This window comes from Rhinolophus sinicus, linkage group LG15 (genome assembly GCF_036562045.2).
Source record: "Rhinolophus sinicus isolate RSC01 linkage group LG15, ASM3656204v1, whole genome shotgun sequence".
NCBI lineage: Eukaryota > Metazoa > Chordata > Mammalia > Chiroptera > Rhinolophidae > Rhinolophus > Rhinolophus sinicus.
In genome coordinates this window covers 24,905,714-24,926,569 of record NC_133764.1, presented here as the reverse complement: position 1 = coordinate 24,926,569, position 20,856 = coordinate 24,905,714, and the positions used below count along the sequence as shown (strand labels likewise).

Here is a 20,856-nt window from a genome sequence, read left to right as displayed (position 1 = left end):
CCCCCAAACCGGTGTTTGGATTCTCTTTATACTTTTTCTGTGAAAGGACCAACAAGGGAGATTAAATTGCTTAATCTCAGTCTCAATTTCCACAACTGTAAAATGGAAATATAGAATTAAATCACGTAATAAAGTACTAGTGCCTAGCAAGTGTTCAATATGTAAGTCCTTAATAAATACCAGCTTAAAAATGAAAATGTCGTATAGTTGTGAAATCAATTTGTGTGTAGTGACCAGAAATGTCAAGTGAAATAGAATACATAACAATATGTGTATTATTTCATAAAACGTTTGTTTACATATTTAAATGTGGGTATAACTGCATCTGTATTTTGAGGCACAATGCAAAATGTATTACTGGGGGCCAGGCAGAAAAACACTTGAGAAACACTGCAACCAACATATTTTTTTTCCTTTGCTGATTTTTCATGTTGAAAGTAGACCTATTTTTAGAGACTACCCCTCTGTCAAAGGCTTGGAAACTATGAAGTACTCGATCTCTAAAATGAAACTCCATTCATCGCTCTCTAAGGATCTACAGACCCTAAATTAAGAACCCTTATATAGCTGAAATGCAGATGTTTTAACTCTGTGAGGTCGAGAGCGGAAGAAGGCTCGGGATTAGATTCCTTTTTCAATGTTCCTCGAAATCCTAGGATTCTAGAACTTTGGTGCTGAGAAGGAACATAGGCAGAGAGAGAGTCTGGTTCCATTAGTGTTCCGGTTAAAGAACAGTGAGTACAACTTTAACCTACGTTGTCATTTGAATGCCACGATAATTCTGTGATGATGAGACTGCAGCTCCAAGGGGCTTAACGATTTATGTAAAACGACACAGCTAATAGGCTCTGGAAAACGGACCTGTAGCAAGTTCTAAACAGTACTTCGGAGAGAAATTGGGCAGAGTAAACGGCGGGGGAGGAAGGGGTGGGACCGCGCAGGCGCACCGTTGCCTCAGCGCGGACGCCTCTGGGTTTCCTCTCGCTGCCGTCCTTCCTTTCAGCCCAGTACGGTGGCCGACGGGAGCCAGACGCTGGGGATGAATGAAGGTGCTGGGTGCAGGTTGAAGCAGTCTCCGCTTTCCGCTCCCTTCAGTCTGGGTTCTCCCTTTGTGCGGTGTCCCCGCCCAATTCCCATCGCACCGCTGACCCGATTGGTCCCGGCGTCCGGGTTCTTGGTGCCCGGGTCGACTCAGGGCACAGCTGGGTTGGGGAATCCCAATGATCGCCTAGGCCCCATTTCGGACCGCGCTCTCGATTTCTACCGCGTCCCGCCTGTAGGGTGCGGAGTTCGTGTGGGGTCCCGGGAGGTTGGAGGTTAGATCTTAAGGTATGAAGCTTCCGCTTGTCAGGCCTCAGCGCGCTCCCCGGCCCATGTCGGCCACCCGCCGGACTTTTCTCAGCCAGAGGGACCGGTTGGTTCTCATTACGCCCGGGGCGAGACCTATGAGCACACGGCTCCTGGAGCCTCTGCTCCATCAGCCCGCCCCTCTGTTAAAAGGCCAGCTCCTCTTGCTTAAAGCAGCGTTTCTGCCATGACTGTTACCCATGATGGGTTTGGCAGACTTGTCCGTGTTCTTTTTATTTGTTGTCTCTGATTACTCCTGAAGACAGAAGTGCCCAAGGGGGACTCAGCTTTCTTCCACAGCTAATCGCACCTCCACAATTGTTTTTTACCTATGGTACATAGGATAGTGTTAAGGCCTCCGGAGCTTTGAATCTGCCATTGCTTCTGGTTATTGAGGCAGTTTACCAATGCTGACTCTTGGGAGTCTAACATTTTTTACATATGTTGTGTAAGCATGTGAAACTGAGGTAGGAAGAAGAGCATTCTTAATTATGCCATCTATTTACTTTTATTATAAGTTGTGACGCTCATGATCAGTGTAGTAGAGAAAGCCTTGGACTGGGATTTAGTAGACGAAGGTTTAGCCTTGGCTTTTGCTACTGTTAATATTACTGTGTATGGTCTTGTTACTTAATCTCTCTGGGCTTCATATTCCTTCTTTGCAAAATAAGGGTATTAGAAAAGAAGCTCCCTAAGGCTGGAAGAGACATTAATGTATTCTGTTTTCTTTGTCATCTTCCAGATGGTGGTAGAAACAGAGGGAGCCTGTACTTGTTCCAAAAACCTGTTGCCACATAGGGGCCTTTTAAAGATAGATCACATTTTTCAGGGTGTTTAAAAAAAGAGGGGCATTGATACATGTGGGAATACACCCCTACTTTCTTTCTTTTCTTTTTTTTTTTTTTTACCATTAGGATCAACAGTGATAATGACTGAGTGTACAAGCCTTCAGTTTGTCAGCCCTTTTGCTTTTGAGGCAATGCAGAAGGTGGATGTGGTTCGTTTGGCATCTTTAAGTGATCCAGAATTAAGACTTCTCCTGCCTTGCTTGGTGCGGATGGCACTTTGTGCTCCTGCGGACCAGAGCCAAAGCTGGGCCCAGGATAAAAAACTCATCCTTCGCCTTCTCTCTGGAGTGGAAGCTGTCAACTCCATTGTTGCATTGTTATCTGTGGACTTCCATGCTTTAGAACAGGATGCCAGCAAAGAACAGCAGCTTAGGTAATGTCAGTTATATAATATGTGGACTGGGATTTACTTGGATTTGCTAAAGATGAAGGAATCAAATATTTTTTGGAGCTTTTCAGACTTTTTATTGGCTACAGCCCTCCAGAAAAGAGAAGATTGAGAATCTAAATTTTGGAGAGCATTTTACTTGTTTTTGTCTATTTATGGTTAAAATTCTTTTGAATTCCATATTATAAAATGTTGTGTAGAGAAGTTTGACAATATACACTGTTGTATTCAGGCTAAACTGATTAGGCCAATTACTCTCAGTGGGAGGTGGGTAGGATGAGTTCCCCTAGAGTAGAGGGATTTATTGGAATTACCTGGGAGGCTTTTTAAGCTCACATCCCCCCAAATTCTGGTCAGATATTTTGTCTTTCTCCCATTGTAAATCCAGTAGTGAGCCACTGTTATTAATGGAAGTGGATGTTAACTATCATTTGTGATGGAATCTTTGCATAGGTTGTGAATTTCTGAAATAGGCAAACTAAATAGTATTTCAGAAGTAATACAGTCATGAAACATATGAAAAGAATTTATACAACTTTTTTGTAGATTATTTCAATAAAAGATAATTTTTCTGCAATTATATCTATACCAGTGTTCTCACAATTGTTTTACACATTTGTACTTTATCAGGCATAAACTTGGAGGAGGCACTGGAGAGAGCATCCTGGTATCACAGCTTCAGCATGGACTGACATTAGAGTTTGAACACAGTGATTCACCTCGTCGATTGCGTCTTGTGCTTAGTGAACTGTTGGCAATTATGAACAAGGTGCATTTATTTTAATCACAGCTCAAAATATGCATGATTTGATGATGTCTACACATAGAAGGTAGAAACAGAGGCAAGAAGGCAGGCAGGTTGTCCTCTTCTACACCCATTCCTATTCGTTATGTAAGATTTCCTTTCAAAGGCTTGAAAGGATCTTAAATGCCTGCCTTGAAGGCTTTTTTTTCTCTTAAATACTATTTTCTCTCATTTATGCCTATTCTGTATTCTCTAACATAGGACTTTTTTTAAATATGGAGTTCATACAATGGCTTTTTTAAAAAAATTATTTATTTAAAAAAAAATTTTTTTGGGGGGGTGGGGATATTGGGGAACAATGTGTTTCTCCAAGGCCCATCAGCTCCAAGTTGTTGTACTTCAATCTAATTGTGGAGGGTGCAGCTCAGCTCCAAGTCCAGTCGCTGTTTTCAATCTTTAGTTGCAGGCGGGCGCAACCTACCATTCCATGTGGGAATTGAACCGGCAACCTTGTTAAAAGCTCATCCTTTAACCAACTGAGCCATCCAGCCACACCCATACAATGGCTTCTTGATAGTTAGAAAGGTACTATTGCTCAAGACTTGTACAAGCTACCGAATTTGTTAATACCTTTATAGGTATTCCCCCATAACATGTGATATGTAACTGAAAAAATGTATGCAATTCTTTTAGACACCGAATGAGCATTAACTACTACCTCTTATGTAACAGTGAGTAGGAAGTATCAAAGCTGAATTGGATGTAGGATCATTGGGTAGCCTCACTCATTAAATGACTGAATTGCCCCTGTATAGTAATGAGGCCTATTCAACTTCTCATCTTAGGAAAATGATAGATTACTGTAGGTCATGGACTTTTGAGTAATTATGGTTAATTGAAACTCTGAATTTTAAATTTGTGAATGTTGGGTCTATCATACAAAGAAGTAAATTGAGTCTTCATATTAAGATGGCTTAAATGAGATAAGGCTCAGAGTTTCAGAGGCAAAAGTTATTTACTGTTAGAATTTCCAGGTCAGTTAATTTATAAGAAAGTTTAGTTTTATAAATTGTGGAGAAAAATAAATTCTGTTTCCTGAGAAAATACTTAGTAAGCAGGTATTTTCATCAGTTTTAGATCATTTTTAAGATATGTTACAAATCTTAAAAATTTTTTCTATTACAATTCTTTCCTTCTACTCTTTTCTACTATATTGAAAGTCTTTAATTTCAACCAATATTTTTACTATATATTTTTCTCAATACCTCACTCGATGTCTCTAATAATAGAAGTGTCTTTCCAATTTTTCAATTTGGTACTCTTTAGGATATAGGGAGTGTGGTGATGAAACTCCTGTAGGAAATTTTCCAAAGCTAGTAGGTACTTTTGTTGACCTAAATTGTTATTCTTTGTTTTCTCATAATTCATTTGGAATTGAACATGAATTAATATTTGTTATACTACTTTAGGTTCACAATTTTTGGCTTTTTTTCAGCTACAACTTATGTATTATAGGTGGAATAATTTCTAGGTTATTTCTTTGGTTTGTCTTATCTTTAATTCCAGATGTCTCTAAATATTTATATAAAAATAAATTATAGAGACCCATACTGCTATGTCTGAATAATAATTAATGTGGCTGCTAATTGGTTAAATTAGTTCAAATTAATTGAATACTGCATATCCCGATGCAGTATATTAATGACATATTAAGAGATGTGTTCTGTAAGTTCAACAAATCATCACAAAATTAGTAAGGGATTTAATTAATTACCTGAAATTAATGGAGTTCTTTTTAAATTTGTTTCTTTCCTTTTTTTTTAAGGTATCTGAGTCCAGTGGAGAATTTTTTCTCAAGTCATCTGAGCTATTTGAGAGTCCAGTCTATTTGGAGGAAGCTGCAGATGTACTTTGTATTTTACAAGCAGGTACTATAATGAGTACTAAGATACATTTCAGATACAGTTTCATGTTAAGTGATACTATGTAACTTCTTAACCTGGAATGTACCTTACAAGGTTAAATAAAAAATGCCTAATAGTAGGATAGTGATTAGGTAAACTATATGATTTCCATAGTATGGAATATTATGTAGCCATTAAAATGGTGTATTTAAAGAAATTTAATGATTTGGGCAAATGTTCACAATATGTTAAAATGAAAAAGCAAAGGGAAAAATGGTAAATAGAATGTAATCTTAGTTTTGTTAAAAGTTAAGACAATACCCATGGGGGGATTAAAATAAAATATTTCAGATTATTAACTTTGAGTGATGGGATTAGAGCTATTTTTATAATAGGTATGTATGATCAGGATTAAGAGATAAGAGAACAGACCGCCGCAGTGGCACGCGCCTGTAATTCCAGCTCCCCCGGAAGCTGAGGCCGGCGGATTGTAGGTGCCTGGGGTGTTTGGAACTACTGCTCCTTGTACAGCGGGTGTCTGCACTGGGTCTGCCACCAGCATGGGGCTCTCAGGAAAGCCCGGGGTACTAGGTTGTATAAGGAGAGGGGGACCCAGCCCAGGCTGGACACAGAGCAGATCAAACTCCCTGTGCTGGGTGGCGGTCGGCCCGCACCTGCGAGCAATGACTGAAGTTCGCGCAGGTATCCCACGAGACCCATCTCTTTAATTTCCCTTTTCAAGATTTTCTTTTTAAAAATCGTTATTCTTCAGCATTATTTTTGCACACAGCGGACCACCTGACTTCACTGGTAGGGCAGTGTACATGCTACTGTTAAAAAATAAAAGATAGAGGACATAAAAATACAAAGATTTTAATGAAAGTTGCTCTTGATCAGCACTGCAGCGATGGCAGTGCTCTGTGCTATACTGTCTAATACAGTAGCCTCTAGCCACAAATGTTTATCGCTTACTTGAAATGTGGCTAATGTAACAGAGGAACTGAACTCTTTTTAATTTCGTTTAAATTTAAATAGCCACATGTGGCTGTTGACTGCCCTGCTGGACAATTCATCTTTAGACTATGAAAAGAAAGTGCCTTAATTGTTTTTAAATGACATTGGTATAATGTCAAGAGGGGTTTAATGTATGATACAATGAAATATCACTTAGTAATAACGTTGACTTTATTTTTTTCAGAGCTCCCCTCCCTGCTTCCTATTGTTGATGTAGCTGAAGCCTTGCTCCATGTTAGAAATGGTGCCTGGTTCTTGTGTCTGTTAGTGGCCAATGTTCCTGATAGTTTCAATGAAGGTAAATGTAGTTTTAAAATGGGATATTGAAGAGATTTACTTGGTCATGTACAGGACCTATTTTTGAGCTAAGAAATAACATTTGTGGGGTTTTGAGATTTGTCTTTTGAAAGTTTATTAGTAGTAATTGAAGAAATATTGAGTTTAGAGATTTCAAAATTGCTTTGAGATTACAAATTTAAGTTCTGTGAGTATGCAGCAAAAAAAAAAAGAAAAAATTGTCGTTAGTCACAAGGGCTGTATGTAATAGGACAGTAAAAAATACCAAAGAACTGAAATATAATCCCTATGCTCAGAGAGCAAAGGGGAGAAGACATATAAGTATGACATCTTACTTACAAAGCTTAAAGTAATAGAGACTATTCAATGTTCAGTTTGTAGGGGGCTGATAAAAAATGGAGAACGACAGGATGAAGAAAGTCTTGGCGGAAGGCGCAGGACAGATGCCTTACGCTTCTTATGTAAAATGAATCCTTCTCAGGCCCTCAAGGTCCGAGGCATGGTGGTAAGAGATCTTGTTTTTTGTTGTTTTTTTGAGACAAAAGCCTTTATATTAGGATGAGGAACTTTGCTCAAGACGGTTTTAGAAACTTGTAGAGAATTATAATTATATATGGGATGTATTACACCTCCCTCTATGGGCTTTTGTGTTTTGTGATAGGTCTTTCTCTAAACTTTAGAGGCATTAGATTCTGGAGCTTTCTTGGCTCTCTTCCTTACATATTGAATTCAATTTATTTTCTTTGTTGTGTTAGGTGGAAGAATGCCATTTGCCAGGCCTGGGAGTAGCTTTGACATTGGATCATACTAAAAATGAAGTTAGTGAAGATGGAGTGAGTGACTTGGTTTGTTTTGTTAGTGGTTTGCTTCTTGGAACAAATGCAAAAGTCCGGACTTGGTTTGGAACTTTTATCCGAAATGGACAGCAGGTGAGGGATAAATATCTGTATTGCCTAAGGAAAAGGATATTTTGGCAATTAGTAAAAGAGGAAGGAATACTTTTAGCACGATGTCATTAGACCAGTGGTTCTCAAATTTCTTAGCCTCAGGACCTCCTAACATTTAAAAAAAATCATTGAGGATACCAAAGAGCTTTTGTTTATGTGTTTTTATCTATTGATATTTACCATATTAGAAATGAAAGCTGAAATAGTTGAAAAGTTTAATTCACTTAAAATAACAATAACCCCATTAAATGTGAACATAACTTTTTTTTATGAAAAATAGCTATATTTTCCAAAATAAATAAATAAAAATTAGTGAGAAGAGTGGTATTGTTTTACATTTTTGCAAATCTCTTTCATGTCTTGCTTAATAGAAGCCTTTGGAAAACTGCACTGTACCCTTGTGAGAAAATGAGAGTTAAAAAGGCCAATATGTCTTAATGCTATTAAGGAAATATTTTTGACCTTCTGGACCACCTGAAAGTGTTTTGGGGTTTTCCAGTGTTTTAGGTCAGACTTGTAAGAACTACTGCTTTAGTCATCAAATAAGTTGTTATGATAGTCTGTAATTTTAATATGTGTGTGTGTGTGTGTGTGTGTGTGTGTGTGTATGTGTGTGTCTGTGTGTATTTTGTGGTAAAATATGCATAACATAAAATTTACCATTTTAATCATTTTTAAGTATACATTTCAGTGTTATTAAATACATTCACAATGTTGTGCAACCATTACCACCATCTGTCTCTAGAACTTTTTCATCATCCCAAACAGAAACTCTGTCCCCATTAAACAATAATCCCGTTCCCATCTCCCTCCAACCCCTGGCAACCACCATTGTACTTTTTGTCTCTAGGTACATAATATCAGTGGACTTATATAGTATTTGTCCTTTTGTGACTGGGTTATTTCACTTAGCCTAATGTCCTCAGTGTTCATTCATGGTGTAGCAGGTATCAGAATTTCCTTTTTTTTTAAGGCTGAATAATATTCTATTGTATGTATATACTACATTTTACTTATTTATCCATTCATCTATTGATGAATACATATTATATTTTGCAACAGTTTTCAGCTTGCAAAATACTTTACTTTTTCAAAAACCATTTAATGGTAATCCTGTGAATTGAGTCCCTCTGAAGGAACTAATGCAAGATTTTTAACTTGTTGAGGTCAGTGAACTGGACAGTAGTAGCATGTATACTGCTTAGATCCTCCAGTCTATTTTTTATGCTACTGACTCACCGCTTTTCTGTATCCAAGTTCTACTTTATTTCTAGCCCATTTGAAAACTAATGTTAAACTTTGCTTTTTAAAAGGAAGAGAACATTTAGTGTATACATTCTATATGTCAAGCACTGTGCTAAATACTTGGCACGCTCATCTTGTATTTAATTATCCTTTGTGTGCAATACATTTTCTTATTTGAACCTATTGTTATTAAAGCAAGTTTAGCATATTTTACTTGGAAACACTCTAAAAATAATAACTAACATTTACCTAGTCTTTTATAGTTTAGGACTGCTTTCATATGTATTATCTTTGTTCATTCATGGCATCCATTTAATAGACATTGAGTGCTTGCTGAATGTCAGGCACAGTGTTAGGTCCTGCTGAGTAAGAGATGAATAAGACATTATCCCTGCCTAAAGAACTATGGATGTAATAGACTTATAAACTCCTAATTTACAACAGTCCTGGGAGTTACACATTATTAATAAAATATTCATTTCCTTGTCATTAAGGAAATTGGGGTTTAGAGAGGTTAACTAATTAATATACTTGAAAATATATACTCAATTAATAGCAGAGCTGTTGTTTAAATCCAAGATCTTGTGTTTCCAGAATCTAAGCACTTGCTGCTATGCCACGTATGCCATATATTTGAAAGTACCATTTAAATAATATTTTACCATTCAAATTGTCATTAATTTAGTATTTTCTATACAACCATTTAAATTAGGGTGAGTAGAGTATCCTTTAAATAAACCAGTGAGTTTTGAGTTTGCTCAGTTGGTGAAAATGAGATTCTGCAGTTATGACAGCCTCCTTAAATAGGTCAATTTCAAGTGTTTGACTGCAGAGCTTTGTTTGAGCTTCTTTTTGACTTAGTAAATGCTAATGCTTTCTTCCTTTTGTGAATCATGTTCTTACAGAGAAAAAGAGAGACCAGTAGTTCTGTCCTTTGGCAAATGAGAAGGCAGCTTCTTCTGGAGTTGATGGGCATTCTTCCCACAGTAAGAAGTACCCGCATTGTGGAAGAAGCTGATGTGGAGATGGAGCCCAATGTGTCTGTGTATTCGGGGCTGAAAGAAGAGCATGTTGTGAAAGCCAGTGCACTCTTACGTCTGTACTGTGCTTTGATGGGGATCGCTGGACTCAAGTATATAAAATGATTTGATATTTTACCTTTTTATCATTTTACTTTCTTGTTTCTAATCCCAAGAAAATGAGCCAACGGCCTTTTATTCTGAGGATTTGGGTTTTCTATTGGGCTTAGGTAGTGGTCTGGCCTATAGTATCCTGAATGAAGACCTAAGGCAAACATTGCTAGCTGGGATGTATCCATCTGTTTTGGGTCTGATTGTAAATATGGGAGGGGCTAAAGCAGTTGAAGAAACCTATGACTTCACTCTAGCTTGACATGAATATGATCGGTCATCTGTGAAGGGTCCTTTATCTAGCCCAAGCAGCTAGTTTAAGTAAATCTCTCCTATGTTTTCTGTGACAACTGAGATAAAAAATGGTTTAAAATTGATATGATGTGATTATTAAGCATAGGGTTCCTTATTTCGTCACTGACTACATCCTTTGAACAGTGTCCTCAACTATTAGCCTTACAGTCCACACTTGGCATGTCTTCGGTACATGTGAATTTCAGTTAGCACTGTTCAGTTAAATAACTAATGTATCAGTTACTGTGATACATTAACCAAGTAATTGTATAAAGTACCAACTTTACTGAGAGCTCCTCAAGCCACAGATCACTGTGTAAGAGGTGCATGTCATGATCAGTGGCCAATGGCATCATTTCTTTTAAAGTCTGTCAGCGACTGGTCACTGCACATCTATGTCTCGGTTTATGAACAGACAGCACAGTGGGTAGTTGGATTATCACCTTGTCGCTCAGTGATAAACCCATGTAACATTTTATAAAAATAGATAACTGAAGGAGGGAATTTGCCAGTGAAGATGAAAGTAAGTGTAGCAAAGAAACAAAAGGTGGTAATGCTGGAAATAACATTTGAACCAAATATAAATGGAAGAAATAGCTGGCGGTGAGATAGTTGACACTGCTGCCATTGGAGAGACCCTAGATATGTAGCCAGAGGAACTTAGTGAAGGCGAACTTAACATAATTCAGGAAGGCCATTGTGACAAAAAGGATGAGTAAGTCCCAGAGGAATTCATACTGGCAAAAATCTTCACAGTAAAGGAACTCTCAGATATTTCATGACTGAAAAAGTATGAAGGATAAAATGGTGGTAGCTGATCCACACTTAGAAGGTGGTATGACAGTTCATAAAGCCTTCGAGAAGATGCTCCCTCTGTATTACAAGTTACACAATGAAAAGGAGGCAAAGGCTGTTCAAACTCCTTGAAAAAAATGTTTAAATTCCCAATGGTTCTAATATTTTCAACTATAGAGTGCTATATAAATACTAGTTTTACTGGTTTTTTTCCATTTCTCTATGCATTGTAAACTGGCAGAGTTTTTAATGTTTTGAGAAAAAAAATTAAAGGTCATGGAACTGTTGTAATTTTCCCAATTGATTAAGATCGAGATGCATAGTTTCAGCATGTGTGGTATTTTTAAGCTTCCACACTATGCAAAGTGAACACTGCCTGTATTTGTGTTGGAGGAAAAACACTTGTAAATGCAACAGTTTTGTTTTTGGCAACCAAAGATATTAAAGATGTTATAAATAGTGAGGTATTATTATAAAGCTCCAAACTTACATCTGAAAGGTTTAACTGTTGGGAAGTTCCTTTTCTTTCTCCCTTCCTCAACTCAAAAAGTAAAGCCTAATAAGGTATTCCTTTTTTAGACCAACTGAGGAAGAAGCTGAACAATTACTGCAGTTGATGACAAGCCGTCCTCCTGCTACACCAGCTGGGGTTCGCTTTGTTTCACTTTCCTTTTGTATGCTGCTGGCCTTTTCTACGCTTGTCAGGTACTTTATAAGTTGCTCTATTTTCTCAAGATCTGCTTTTGTCTGTTTATTTACTTTTAATTAAAAATTGTTATTTTTCAATTACAGTTGACATTCAATATGGTATTAGTTTCAGGTATACAACATAGTGGTTCGACATTTATATCACTTTCAAAATGATTCTCCCAATAAGTCTTGCATCTACCTGACACCATGTATAGTTATTACAATATTATTGACTATATTCTTTAAGTTGTACTTTACATCCCCATGACTATTTTGTAACTGCCAATTTGTACTTCTTAATCTCTTCATCTTTTTCACCCAGCCTCCTAACCTATCTCCCATCTGGCAACCATCAGTTTGTTCTCTGTATCTGAGTTTGCTGCTTTTGCTTGTTTGTTTATTTTGTTTGTTAGATTCCACATGTAAGTGAAATCATATGGTATTTGTTTCTCTCTGTTCGACCTATTTCACTTAGCACAGTGCCCTCTAGGTCCATCCATGTTGTCACAAATGGTAAGACTTCATTTTTTATGGCCTAGTAATATTCCATTGTATATATGTACCACTTCTTTATCCATTTGTCTTTTGATTGGAGCATTTAATACATTTGCATTTAAAATAATTATTAGTAGGTATGTATTTATTGCTATTTTATTGTTTTCTGGTTGTTTTTGTAGTTCTCTGTTTCTTTTCTTTTTTCTTCTCTTCTTCTCTTGTACATTGTTGACTCTGTAGTATTGTGTTTGTGTTTAGATTTGTTTCTCTTTATTTCTTGTGTATCTCTTGTACATTTTTGGTTTGTAGTTACCATGTGCTTCATATATACTAAGCTATGTTTATAGCAGTCTGTTTAACTTGATGGTCACTTAAGTGTGAACACATTCTATAATCACTACCATTTTTACTCACCCCTTCCATGTTTGTTTTCATCATTATTTTTAAATTATTTTTTTTGTGTGTGTGTGTATGTGTGTGTGTGTGTGTGTGTGTGTGTATCCCTTAATTTACTTTTGTAATTAGACGTGGTTGTTCTGCTTTTGCCTTTTAACCTTTCTAGTAATAGGAGTTCTGTTCAGCTAGTCTTCAGGTGGTTCTCAAGGGTGGTGGTTCTATAATTTAGTTGTAACTTTGATGTAGTTGTGGGAAGAGGAGAGCATAGTATTTACCTACTCCGCCATCTTGACTGGAAATCTGCTCTTATTTATTTATTAAAACACATGGATAGCATTAATTAGGCTCTTACTCCAAAAATTGGTCTAGGTATGGCCAGTGGTATTGTCTTTTGGTAAAAGTTTATCAGTATCACCTATTTGATGCAAGTCATTTAATTTATCTTTATAAAGTTTCATGTACACATTGTTTTAAAGGAATCAAAATAGTTCCTCAAAATGTATTAGGGCAGATAGCAGTCCTTACTCCTCTCCTCCCTTCCCCTTCCCTAGAGTTAACTTCTTTCAGTTGTTTTAGCTGATTCTTTCGGTTTTTACTACCACATCTTTAAATAACATGTTTACATTTGCTATTATATATCTTGACTTTTCAATTTTAGGAGTACTTGTTGACTTCCCACTATGAAAGATGAGGAATTAGTTCTTTGTTTTCTCTCTGTTCCCAACACATCTACATATCCTTCCTATTTTCCCATTCTCCTAGTACAATTATATTATAATTTTTCTTTGACCAAAATATAGTTGTTTATATTACACTGTTGGGAGCACAACTATGTAGTAGATGATTACTTTTCTTTTGCAAAACTTGTTTTTTGCATTAATAATTATCTTGTAGTTTTGTTTTTTCATTTTTCATTTGCTCTGAGCCCTTTGGGGATTCCGTGGTTTAGAGTGGTTGGGTTTTTTTTTTTTTCCTGCCAGTTTAGTATTTTGCTTTCTTGGGTCTTCTAAGTCAGTTATTACTCATCTGTATATGCTCTAGCATACAGTATTTTGTGTTGATGCCCCTTGTTATCCTATGCATTTATGCCTGTTACGAAAATCCTTTCAATATAGTTTGGAGTTTCAGGAGGGTATGAAATTAGGCACATGACATGAAGTGCTTTCATTTCTCTTTACCTGAAATAATTTCTAAACATTTTCTCTAACCCTTATTACTTCTAAGATGGGTATTTTTAATTCTTATTTTTGTAGGAAGAAGAGCTAAAGTTCAAAATGATTATTTAAATTTCAACATTGTCTTTTATTGGAATGATTTATGGTTGAGAGTGACTTTTTAAATTTTCTTACCTTGGGGTAGCAGGCATTTCAGTTGCTTTTGTGTTACCCATTTACACTGCAATGAAGTAGAAGGAGATCAGTGAAAATTATTTTTATAAGTCAAAGTTAACTTGTACCTTTTGATCTAAATCTAGGAATTTCTTTTTAAAAAGTCATTGTTGGCATACTTTTTATAACCATTTTTCATATCTGATCTGTGGCTGTCTCTTTTTTCTATTTCTTTTTTTTTCTTTTTGAGTGGTGATCACTTATTGCTCTACAATTTTGAGTTCTTCTCAAAATGTCTCTATAAATTAAATTTCATTTTCCAGGTAAAAGATGGACTACCTTGTTACTGTCTTAGTACTCAGTTTGTGATTTTTCGATGATTAAGTTTTAACACTATTAATAGATTTTCTTTTCTACATGACAAGAAAATGTTAATATAGTTCTTCTAACATTTTATTCCTAAAGGGCCTTTGCTTTTTCAAGGAATGTGAGGTTGTTCACTCTCTCCAACTTGTGAATGCAATAACTAAGACTTTGATTGACAAGGTTTGATTTTCACATTCATGAAAAAAAGCAAAGGTCCTCATTCATCATCTCTAGACCTATTTTGTATCTCAATGGCAATTAATGGCCAATTCAACAAGCAATTTGAATTGATATTTCCAAATAGGGAAGGAAAAAATAATTTCTACCAAAATCATTTCAGAATGCTTTCTTATTCTTATGCTAGTGTATCTGATTTAAACCTGTCGCATTCTGGTATGTTTCATATAGTACACCTGAACAGGAGCAGCTAATGGTAGTGTGGCTAAGTTGGATGATAAAAGAAGAAGCTTATTTTGAAAGGTAAGATGACTTCATTTGTTTCAGTTAGCTGAGTAAGTTTTTCTCCTCCTGTTTTAAATTTATATTTTTGGAAATTTATATTTTCTTTTTTGTTTCAACAGTACTTCAGGTGTCTCTGCTTCTTTTGGGGAGATGTTATTGTTGGTCGCTATGTACTTTCATAGCAACCAGCTTAGTGCTATCATTGACTTGGTCTGTTCCACTTTGGGGATGAAGGTAATTTTCTTTTATCTTCTTTCTAAAGAAGTTGTTTCTAAGCTGGGCATTTTCCTGTAGTGTAAAGTAAATAGATTGTTTTCATTTTGAAGTTATCTTAGTTGTTTAATAGTTTGAAATTTTATCAGAAGCTCTTAGAAAAAAATACATTATGAAACATTTATTTACAAGAATACTAGATGTTCAATATAAAAAGCTCAGAAAACACAGAAAGGAAGGGAAAAATATAATTTCATTGTTCAGAGATATAAAATATAGTACTGTTAACATTCTGGTGTCTATTCTTTCTTTAAATTGATACACATATTTTGTAATTTTAAAGAACTCCCAATATAGGATGAGCATTTTCTCATGTCAATAAATATTCAAATACAATATCATTTTCAATGGCTCTGTAGTAGTCCATCTCAGATGGACCAATCATGACTTTCTTAATGGATCTTTTCTTATTTGTCATGTAGATTTTCCAATTTCAGAATAATGCTTAGATGGAAAACCTTATTTAAATATACACACAGACATTCACACATGCTTCAAATGCTTTTTGGATTATTTCTTTAGCATCAAGTTCTAGGAGGCAGTTACTAAGGAAAAGAGTATGATAATAAGGTGTTTAATTGCCAGATTATCTTCCAGAAAGATTATACCAGTTTAACTGTTGTCATTAGTGAATGAGAGCGCCCTGTTTTGCTATACTCTCACTATCACTGGTCATTGTCATTCTTTTTAATATTTGCAAATTTGATTGATGAAAATGGTCTCACTTATTTTGCATTTCTTTGATTACTAGTAAAACTGGTTATTTTTTTTTTATAGTTATAGTTTATAGTGGGTTTCTCTAGTAGTTTTTAACTTTTGTATGGTTTAGCTGGTTTATTTCTTTTGTGAATGCTTATCAATATCCCAGTTTTCCTATGAGGATTTTCATTGATTTATTTTTCCTTTCAGTGATTCATATCATCCATATACAGAGTACAGAGGGTGCCAAAAAAATGTACATACATTTTAAAAAGGAAAACTGTATTAAAATTGTAATACTCAATGTGTACCGATAACAAAAGATGAATACAAGTCAAGTTGACTTCTGTAGTTACAAGAGGTGCTCAAAGTGGTTACCATCAGCGTCCAGACCCTTCTGATTACGACGAACTACTGCTTGAACAACGTTGACCAAAGTGTCCCCTTGTATACATTTTTTTGGCACCCCTGGTATATAAGGGGCTGTTTATATATAAATATGCCTTCTATATCATATTTCATCAATTTCAAGATGCATATTTTACCCAATATTGAATTAGGATGACTCATTTTACAGTTGATATGTAATGTTAAGTGGTAGTGTTTCCCCCTTTTTTCTTGAAAAGCTACTATTAAATCATCAATGTATCTTAAAATCCTTAGTGTCTTTAAAAGTGGAGAAGTACAATATGTTGCAGTTGATTTTTCCCAGTTGTTTTGCCACGTGGAAATTATTTTTTGTGTGTGTTTCTTTTGTGGTTCTTTGCTGTTATGCTCAGAAATGTTTTTCTTTCCTCAGGTTTATAGAAATGGTCACCTATAATTTCTTTCTAGTGTTTTCGTGGCTTCATGTTTTATATCTTTTACATTTAAATGTTCAATACATTTGGAGTTTATTTTGAGTATGGTATCATGCGTGCAAATACATCTGCAGTAGGTCCTTGAATAACTTCGTTTTGTTCAACATCATTTCATTATAATGTTGAGGAGATGCTGTAAGAACCTAACTCTTGTTTATATGTGTTAGCCTATGGTAAAATTGTTTTCATTCTATGTTATTTCACTTGAAGTCACAGAACCTGAGGACTTACTACATATATATTGCCCAGAAAGGTAGCTGTCCCACCTCCCTTTATTAAATAATCTACTTCTTCCCACTAACTTGCAATGCCAGTAATAGTATTTACTAAGTACTTTTATACAGTATTGGTTTATTTTCTGAGGAAAAACATACTTTAATGGTGGGTTTGAGAAGCCTCTTCTGAAATAGAGTATTTCAACATTAATTTTATATATCACAGTTATTTTAGGTAATTACCAGAGAAAATTGTGCTTCACATATTTTCACATGCTGTTGGAATTCTTTTGGTTGTTTTAGATTGTAATTAAGCCAAGCTCCTTGAGCCGGATGAAGACTATCTTCACACAGGAAATTTTTACTGAGCAGGTACTTCTTTTAACTTTATTCTTAGATACTTCTTTACGTTTCTTTTGCAATATTCTTTGGGGAAAACTTGTATATATCAATTTACTAGACTAATAAGGCCTTTTTCTATTCCTTTTTAGTTTCCAATGGTTATGTATTTAATCTTTGAAACATCTATAAAGAATAATCCCATTAAAATTTACTTTTAAAACTACTTACTATGTGCAAAAGCATGTTTTAAATTTACATATTTTGGAAACTTTGAATAGATGCTTAAGAGTATAATCTTAGATATTGAGGGTAGGGATCTCCAATGGGGTAATCATTTAGATTTGTCAGAATTAAAAATAAAACAGAAAAAGAAAGACCTATTTTGACGTTTATGTTGTAAGATTCATTTCTAACTAGATTATAAGCTAGAGTCTAAATTCCTTATTCTCGTATTTACATGTTCTTATTTGGCCTCAGCACTTTTGTCCATGGATAATCCTAAGGATATTTTATTTTTTCAGCACAGGAGACTATTTTAAAATTTAAGATTAATTTCTGGATTCATTTATCAATTTAAATCTCAAAATACAAAAAGATATATGTCTTAAAAAATGAAATATTGGAAAATACTCGTGGATTCATAATTGTTGCTTCTTTTAGGGTAATTAATATTCTCATCTCTATACCAAACTCTCCCTTCTCCCCTTAATGCACATATACTCCCACATAACAGTCACACATAGTACATAGGAGACTCATAAGTTATTTTTCACACGTTTAATTTGAACTAGCTGGAAGACAACTTTGAGGGAGGGTGTTTGAAAGACAGAGGTCTGTGCATGACACACTGAGAATAACAATAAAAATTCCTGTTTATATTTATGTGATACTTTATAATGTACATGTTTTTCAAAAAAATGTTTCCCCTCACAAAAACCTTTAGAGGCAGGTAAGACATTATTGTCCCATTTTGTAGATAAGAAACTAGGTTCAGAAGATAAAGTGACTTACCCAAAGTCATTGAGCCCAGATTTTATGATTCCAAATTTTATATTTTTTAACTTACTGCACCACCATTAACATATCTGTGTTTAAAAACTAGTAAAAAAAACCCTCAAGAACTTTACAAATTCCTAAATGTGTGCTACCTCATCACTCAGAAATAATTAAATCATGTAATAATTGGTTTTTATCATTCATTTCTAAGGACCACATTTGCATTAACTATTGACAGTCTACCTGCTAATCTTCCTTTCCGAACACTTTTGTATTTGGTTCTGTTATATGTAGTAATACTATTTTTTCCTTTTAGGTTGTCACAGCTCATGCAGTTCGGGTCCCTGTCACCAGCAACTTGAGTGCTAACATCACTGGATTTTTGCCTATTCATTGTATTTACCAGCTTCTAAGGAGTCGTTCCTTTACCAAGCACAAAGTGTCAATAAAAGTATGACCTTCCTTTTGTATGTCATGCTACAACCTAACTTAATGCTTTTCCCCCAGTTCTATTTCATCTTGTAGGGCTTTTCCTGTGGGTTTTGTATATGAAATGTGTCTAGTTACTAGTCATTTATATAGTTACAGTGATTAGGAACTTAAGTTTAGATTTTTTAAATAATATAACTTATTTACAAAATGTACAATGTTACTAATTCATTTAAATTCTCAATAATAGCTCATGACTATTTCATAAAACCTTAGTAAGAAAATGCCATTCTCTGTAGGTTGGTTTTATTTACCAAACTGAGAAAGTTGTTAGCCATCTTTAACCAGTGTTTGTGCATTTGTCACAAGAACACCTAACACCTAACTTGTACACATATTGATATGTTTTCAATTTGTTATAGTTGGCTATATCAAACAGTTAAAAGGTCCTCAAAGAAAAGGCTGAATCTTGGAGGTAAACAAATCTGTTTCAACCTTTCCTAGAGGCTCTTTTATTTATAAACAACAATGAACAATATATGCATTGATATGTCAGTTTTAATTATCCTTGTTTTTTCGATTTAGTGAAGTTAATTTTCTAGCTAGATTGTGTCTTCTCTTTTACGTTTTTAGCAAGTGAAATACATAAGAATTGAGACTCCAAATGCACACCCAACATTTCTATATGTCCTCCACCTGTGTGTATAGTTAAGCGATAGTCACCCATAAGTGGTTGTTAAAACCAATTTCTTAATCTATCTGAGGGTTTGCTTTGAAAATATTCCTCTTCCTAAGTTCCTCTCTGTTGTGGGGTTTTCTACAACGCCACATATAGTACTCTAAATACAGATATAGGAGGAACTTACAATTTTTTTCCCCCATTAGTTAAAAACTTAATAGATTAAAAACCCAAACTCAAAACTCAAAACCCAAACTCATCATTTTAGATTTATCTTCCATTGGACAATATTCTCAAATAGATTATAACAGTTAATATTTTTAAATCAAAGGTAATTGTGAAACTGAGTAATGTATTTCAAACTGCTAAAAGTTAATGGTGAGTTTCGCCGATTCATAAATCATGTAAAATAGTATGTGCTTTTAAAATTTCACTTGCTTTTTCTTATTGTTGTAATTGATTTAGTGCCTATAACCTTCTTTTTCAGGACTGGATTTATAGACAGCTCTGTGAAACCTCCATTCCACTCCATCCTCAATTACTTCCTCTGATTGATGTGTATATAAATTCTGTACTTACTCCTGCATCCAAATCTAATCCAGAAGCCACAAATCAGCCAGTCACAGAACAGGAGATACTCAATATTTTCCAAGGAGTCATTGGGGTAAAATAGTGATTCTTCTATATTAATTAGCTTATTTTTCTTTTAGCTTATTCTTTTCACTATCCCATACTTTTAAACTGATTATTAGAGGACTTCTAGGTGGTTCTGAATTTGAAATGGGATTAAATACCATCAGATTACTTATAAAATTTAAAGAGTGGTATTAGTTCCAAGTAATTTGTTTGCATTTTAAAAATATTTTTGTTAAAAATATAGCTAACATACAATTTTATATTAGTTTCAGGTATACACCATAGTTATTCAACATTTATATACCTAAAGAAGTGATCACCGTGATAAGTCCAGTAACTAGTTGACGCATAATAGACTGTATTTCCTACGCTGTATATTACATCTCCATGACTTACTTGTTTTATACCTGGAAATTTTGACCTCTTATTTCCCTTCACCTTTTTTCCCATCTTTCTAAAATTTTCAATTACAGTTGACATTCAATATTTTATATTAATTTCAGGTGTACAGCATAGTGGTTAGACATTTATATAATTTAAGAAGTGATCCCCCTGACTAGTCTAGTACCCACCTAGCACTATATATAGTTAATACTGTATTATTGACTATATTCCCTGTGCTTTACTTTATTACATCCCCATGACTATTTTGTAACTACTAATTTGTACTTAATGCCTCCACCCTTTTCACCCTGTCCCTCAGCCCCGCTCCCATCTATCACCCCAATAAATCTAGAACCCATCTGACACCATACATAGTTATTACAATATTATTGACTATATTCCTTATGCTATACCCTACATCCCCATGACTACTGTGTAACAACCAATTTGTACTTCTTAATCCCTTCCCCCTTTTCACCTATCTTCCTAACCGCACTCCCATTTGAAAACCATTAGTATGTTCTCTGTATCTGTGTGTTTGTTTCTATTTGTGTGTTTATTTTGTTCTTTAGATTCCACATATAAGTGAAATCACATTGCATCTGTGTTTCACTGTTTGACATACTCTACTCAGCACAATACCCTTTATGTC

The 20,856-nt window shown here is 35.0% G+C and overlaps 1 protein-coding gene across 4 annotated transcripts in view; it reads left to right on the top strand.

Moving 5' to 3' along the window:
* The first annotated feature begins 929 nt into the window (after window positions 1-929).
* The window catches only part of INTS2 (integrator complex subunit 2), a 38,641-nt gene continuing 18,714 nt past the window's right edge, over window positions 930-20,856 (top strand). Inside the window, exons 1-14 of one of the 4 annotated variants that reach the window (XM_019732620.2) lie at window positions 930-1,049; window positions 2,262-2,568; window positions 3,214-3,352; window positions 5,154-5,256; window positions 6,431-6,544; window positions 6,918-7,048; window positions 7,299-7,472; window positions 9,641-9,867; window positions 11,534-11,659; window positions 14,638-14,709; window positions 14,811-14,925; window positions 17,042-17,110; window positions 18,393-18,527; window positions 19,672-19,848. In XM_019732620.2, coding sequence (XP_019588179.2) covers window positions 1,040-1,049; window positions 2,262-2,568; window positions 3,214-3,352; window positions 5,154-5,256; window positions 6,431-6,544; window positions 6,918-7,048; window positions 7,299-7,472; window positions 9,641-9,867; window positions 11,534-11,659; window positions 14,638-14,709; window positions 14,811-14,925; window positions 17,042-17,110; window positions 18,393-18,527; window positions 19,672-19,848 — 1,899 coding nt within the window. In that variant the 5' untranslated portion in view covers window positions 930-1,039. Of the gene's footprint in view, window positions 1,330-1,364; window positions 1,815-2,261; window positions 2,569-3,213; window positions 3,353-5,153; window positions 5,257-6,430; window positions 6,545-6,917; window positions 7,049-7,298; window positions 7,473-9,640; window positions 9,868-11,533; window positions 11,660-14,637; window positions 14,710-14,810; window positions 14,926-17,041; window positions 17,111-18,392; window positions 18,528-19,671; window positions 19,849-20,856 lie in introns of those variants that run through there. The other 3 variants (XM_019732621.2, XM_019732618.2, XM_074320067.1) reach the window with 3 other exon arrangements.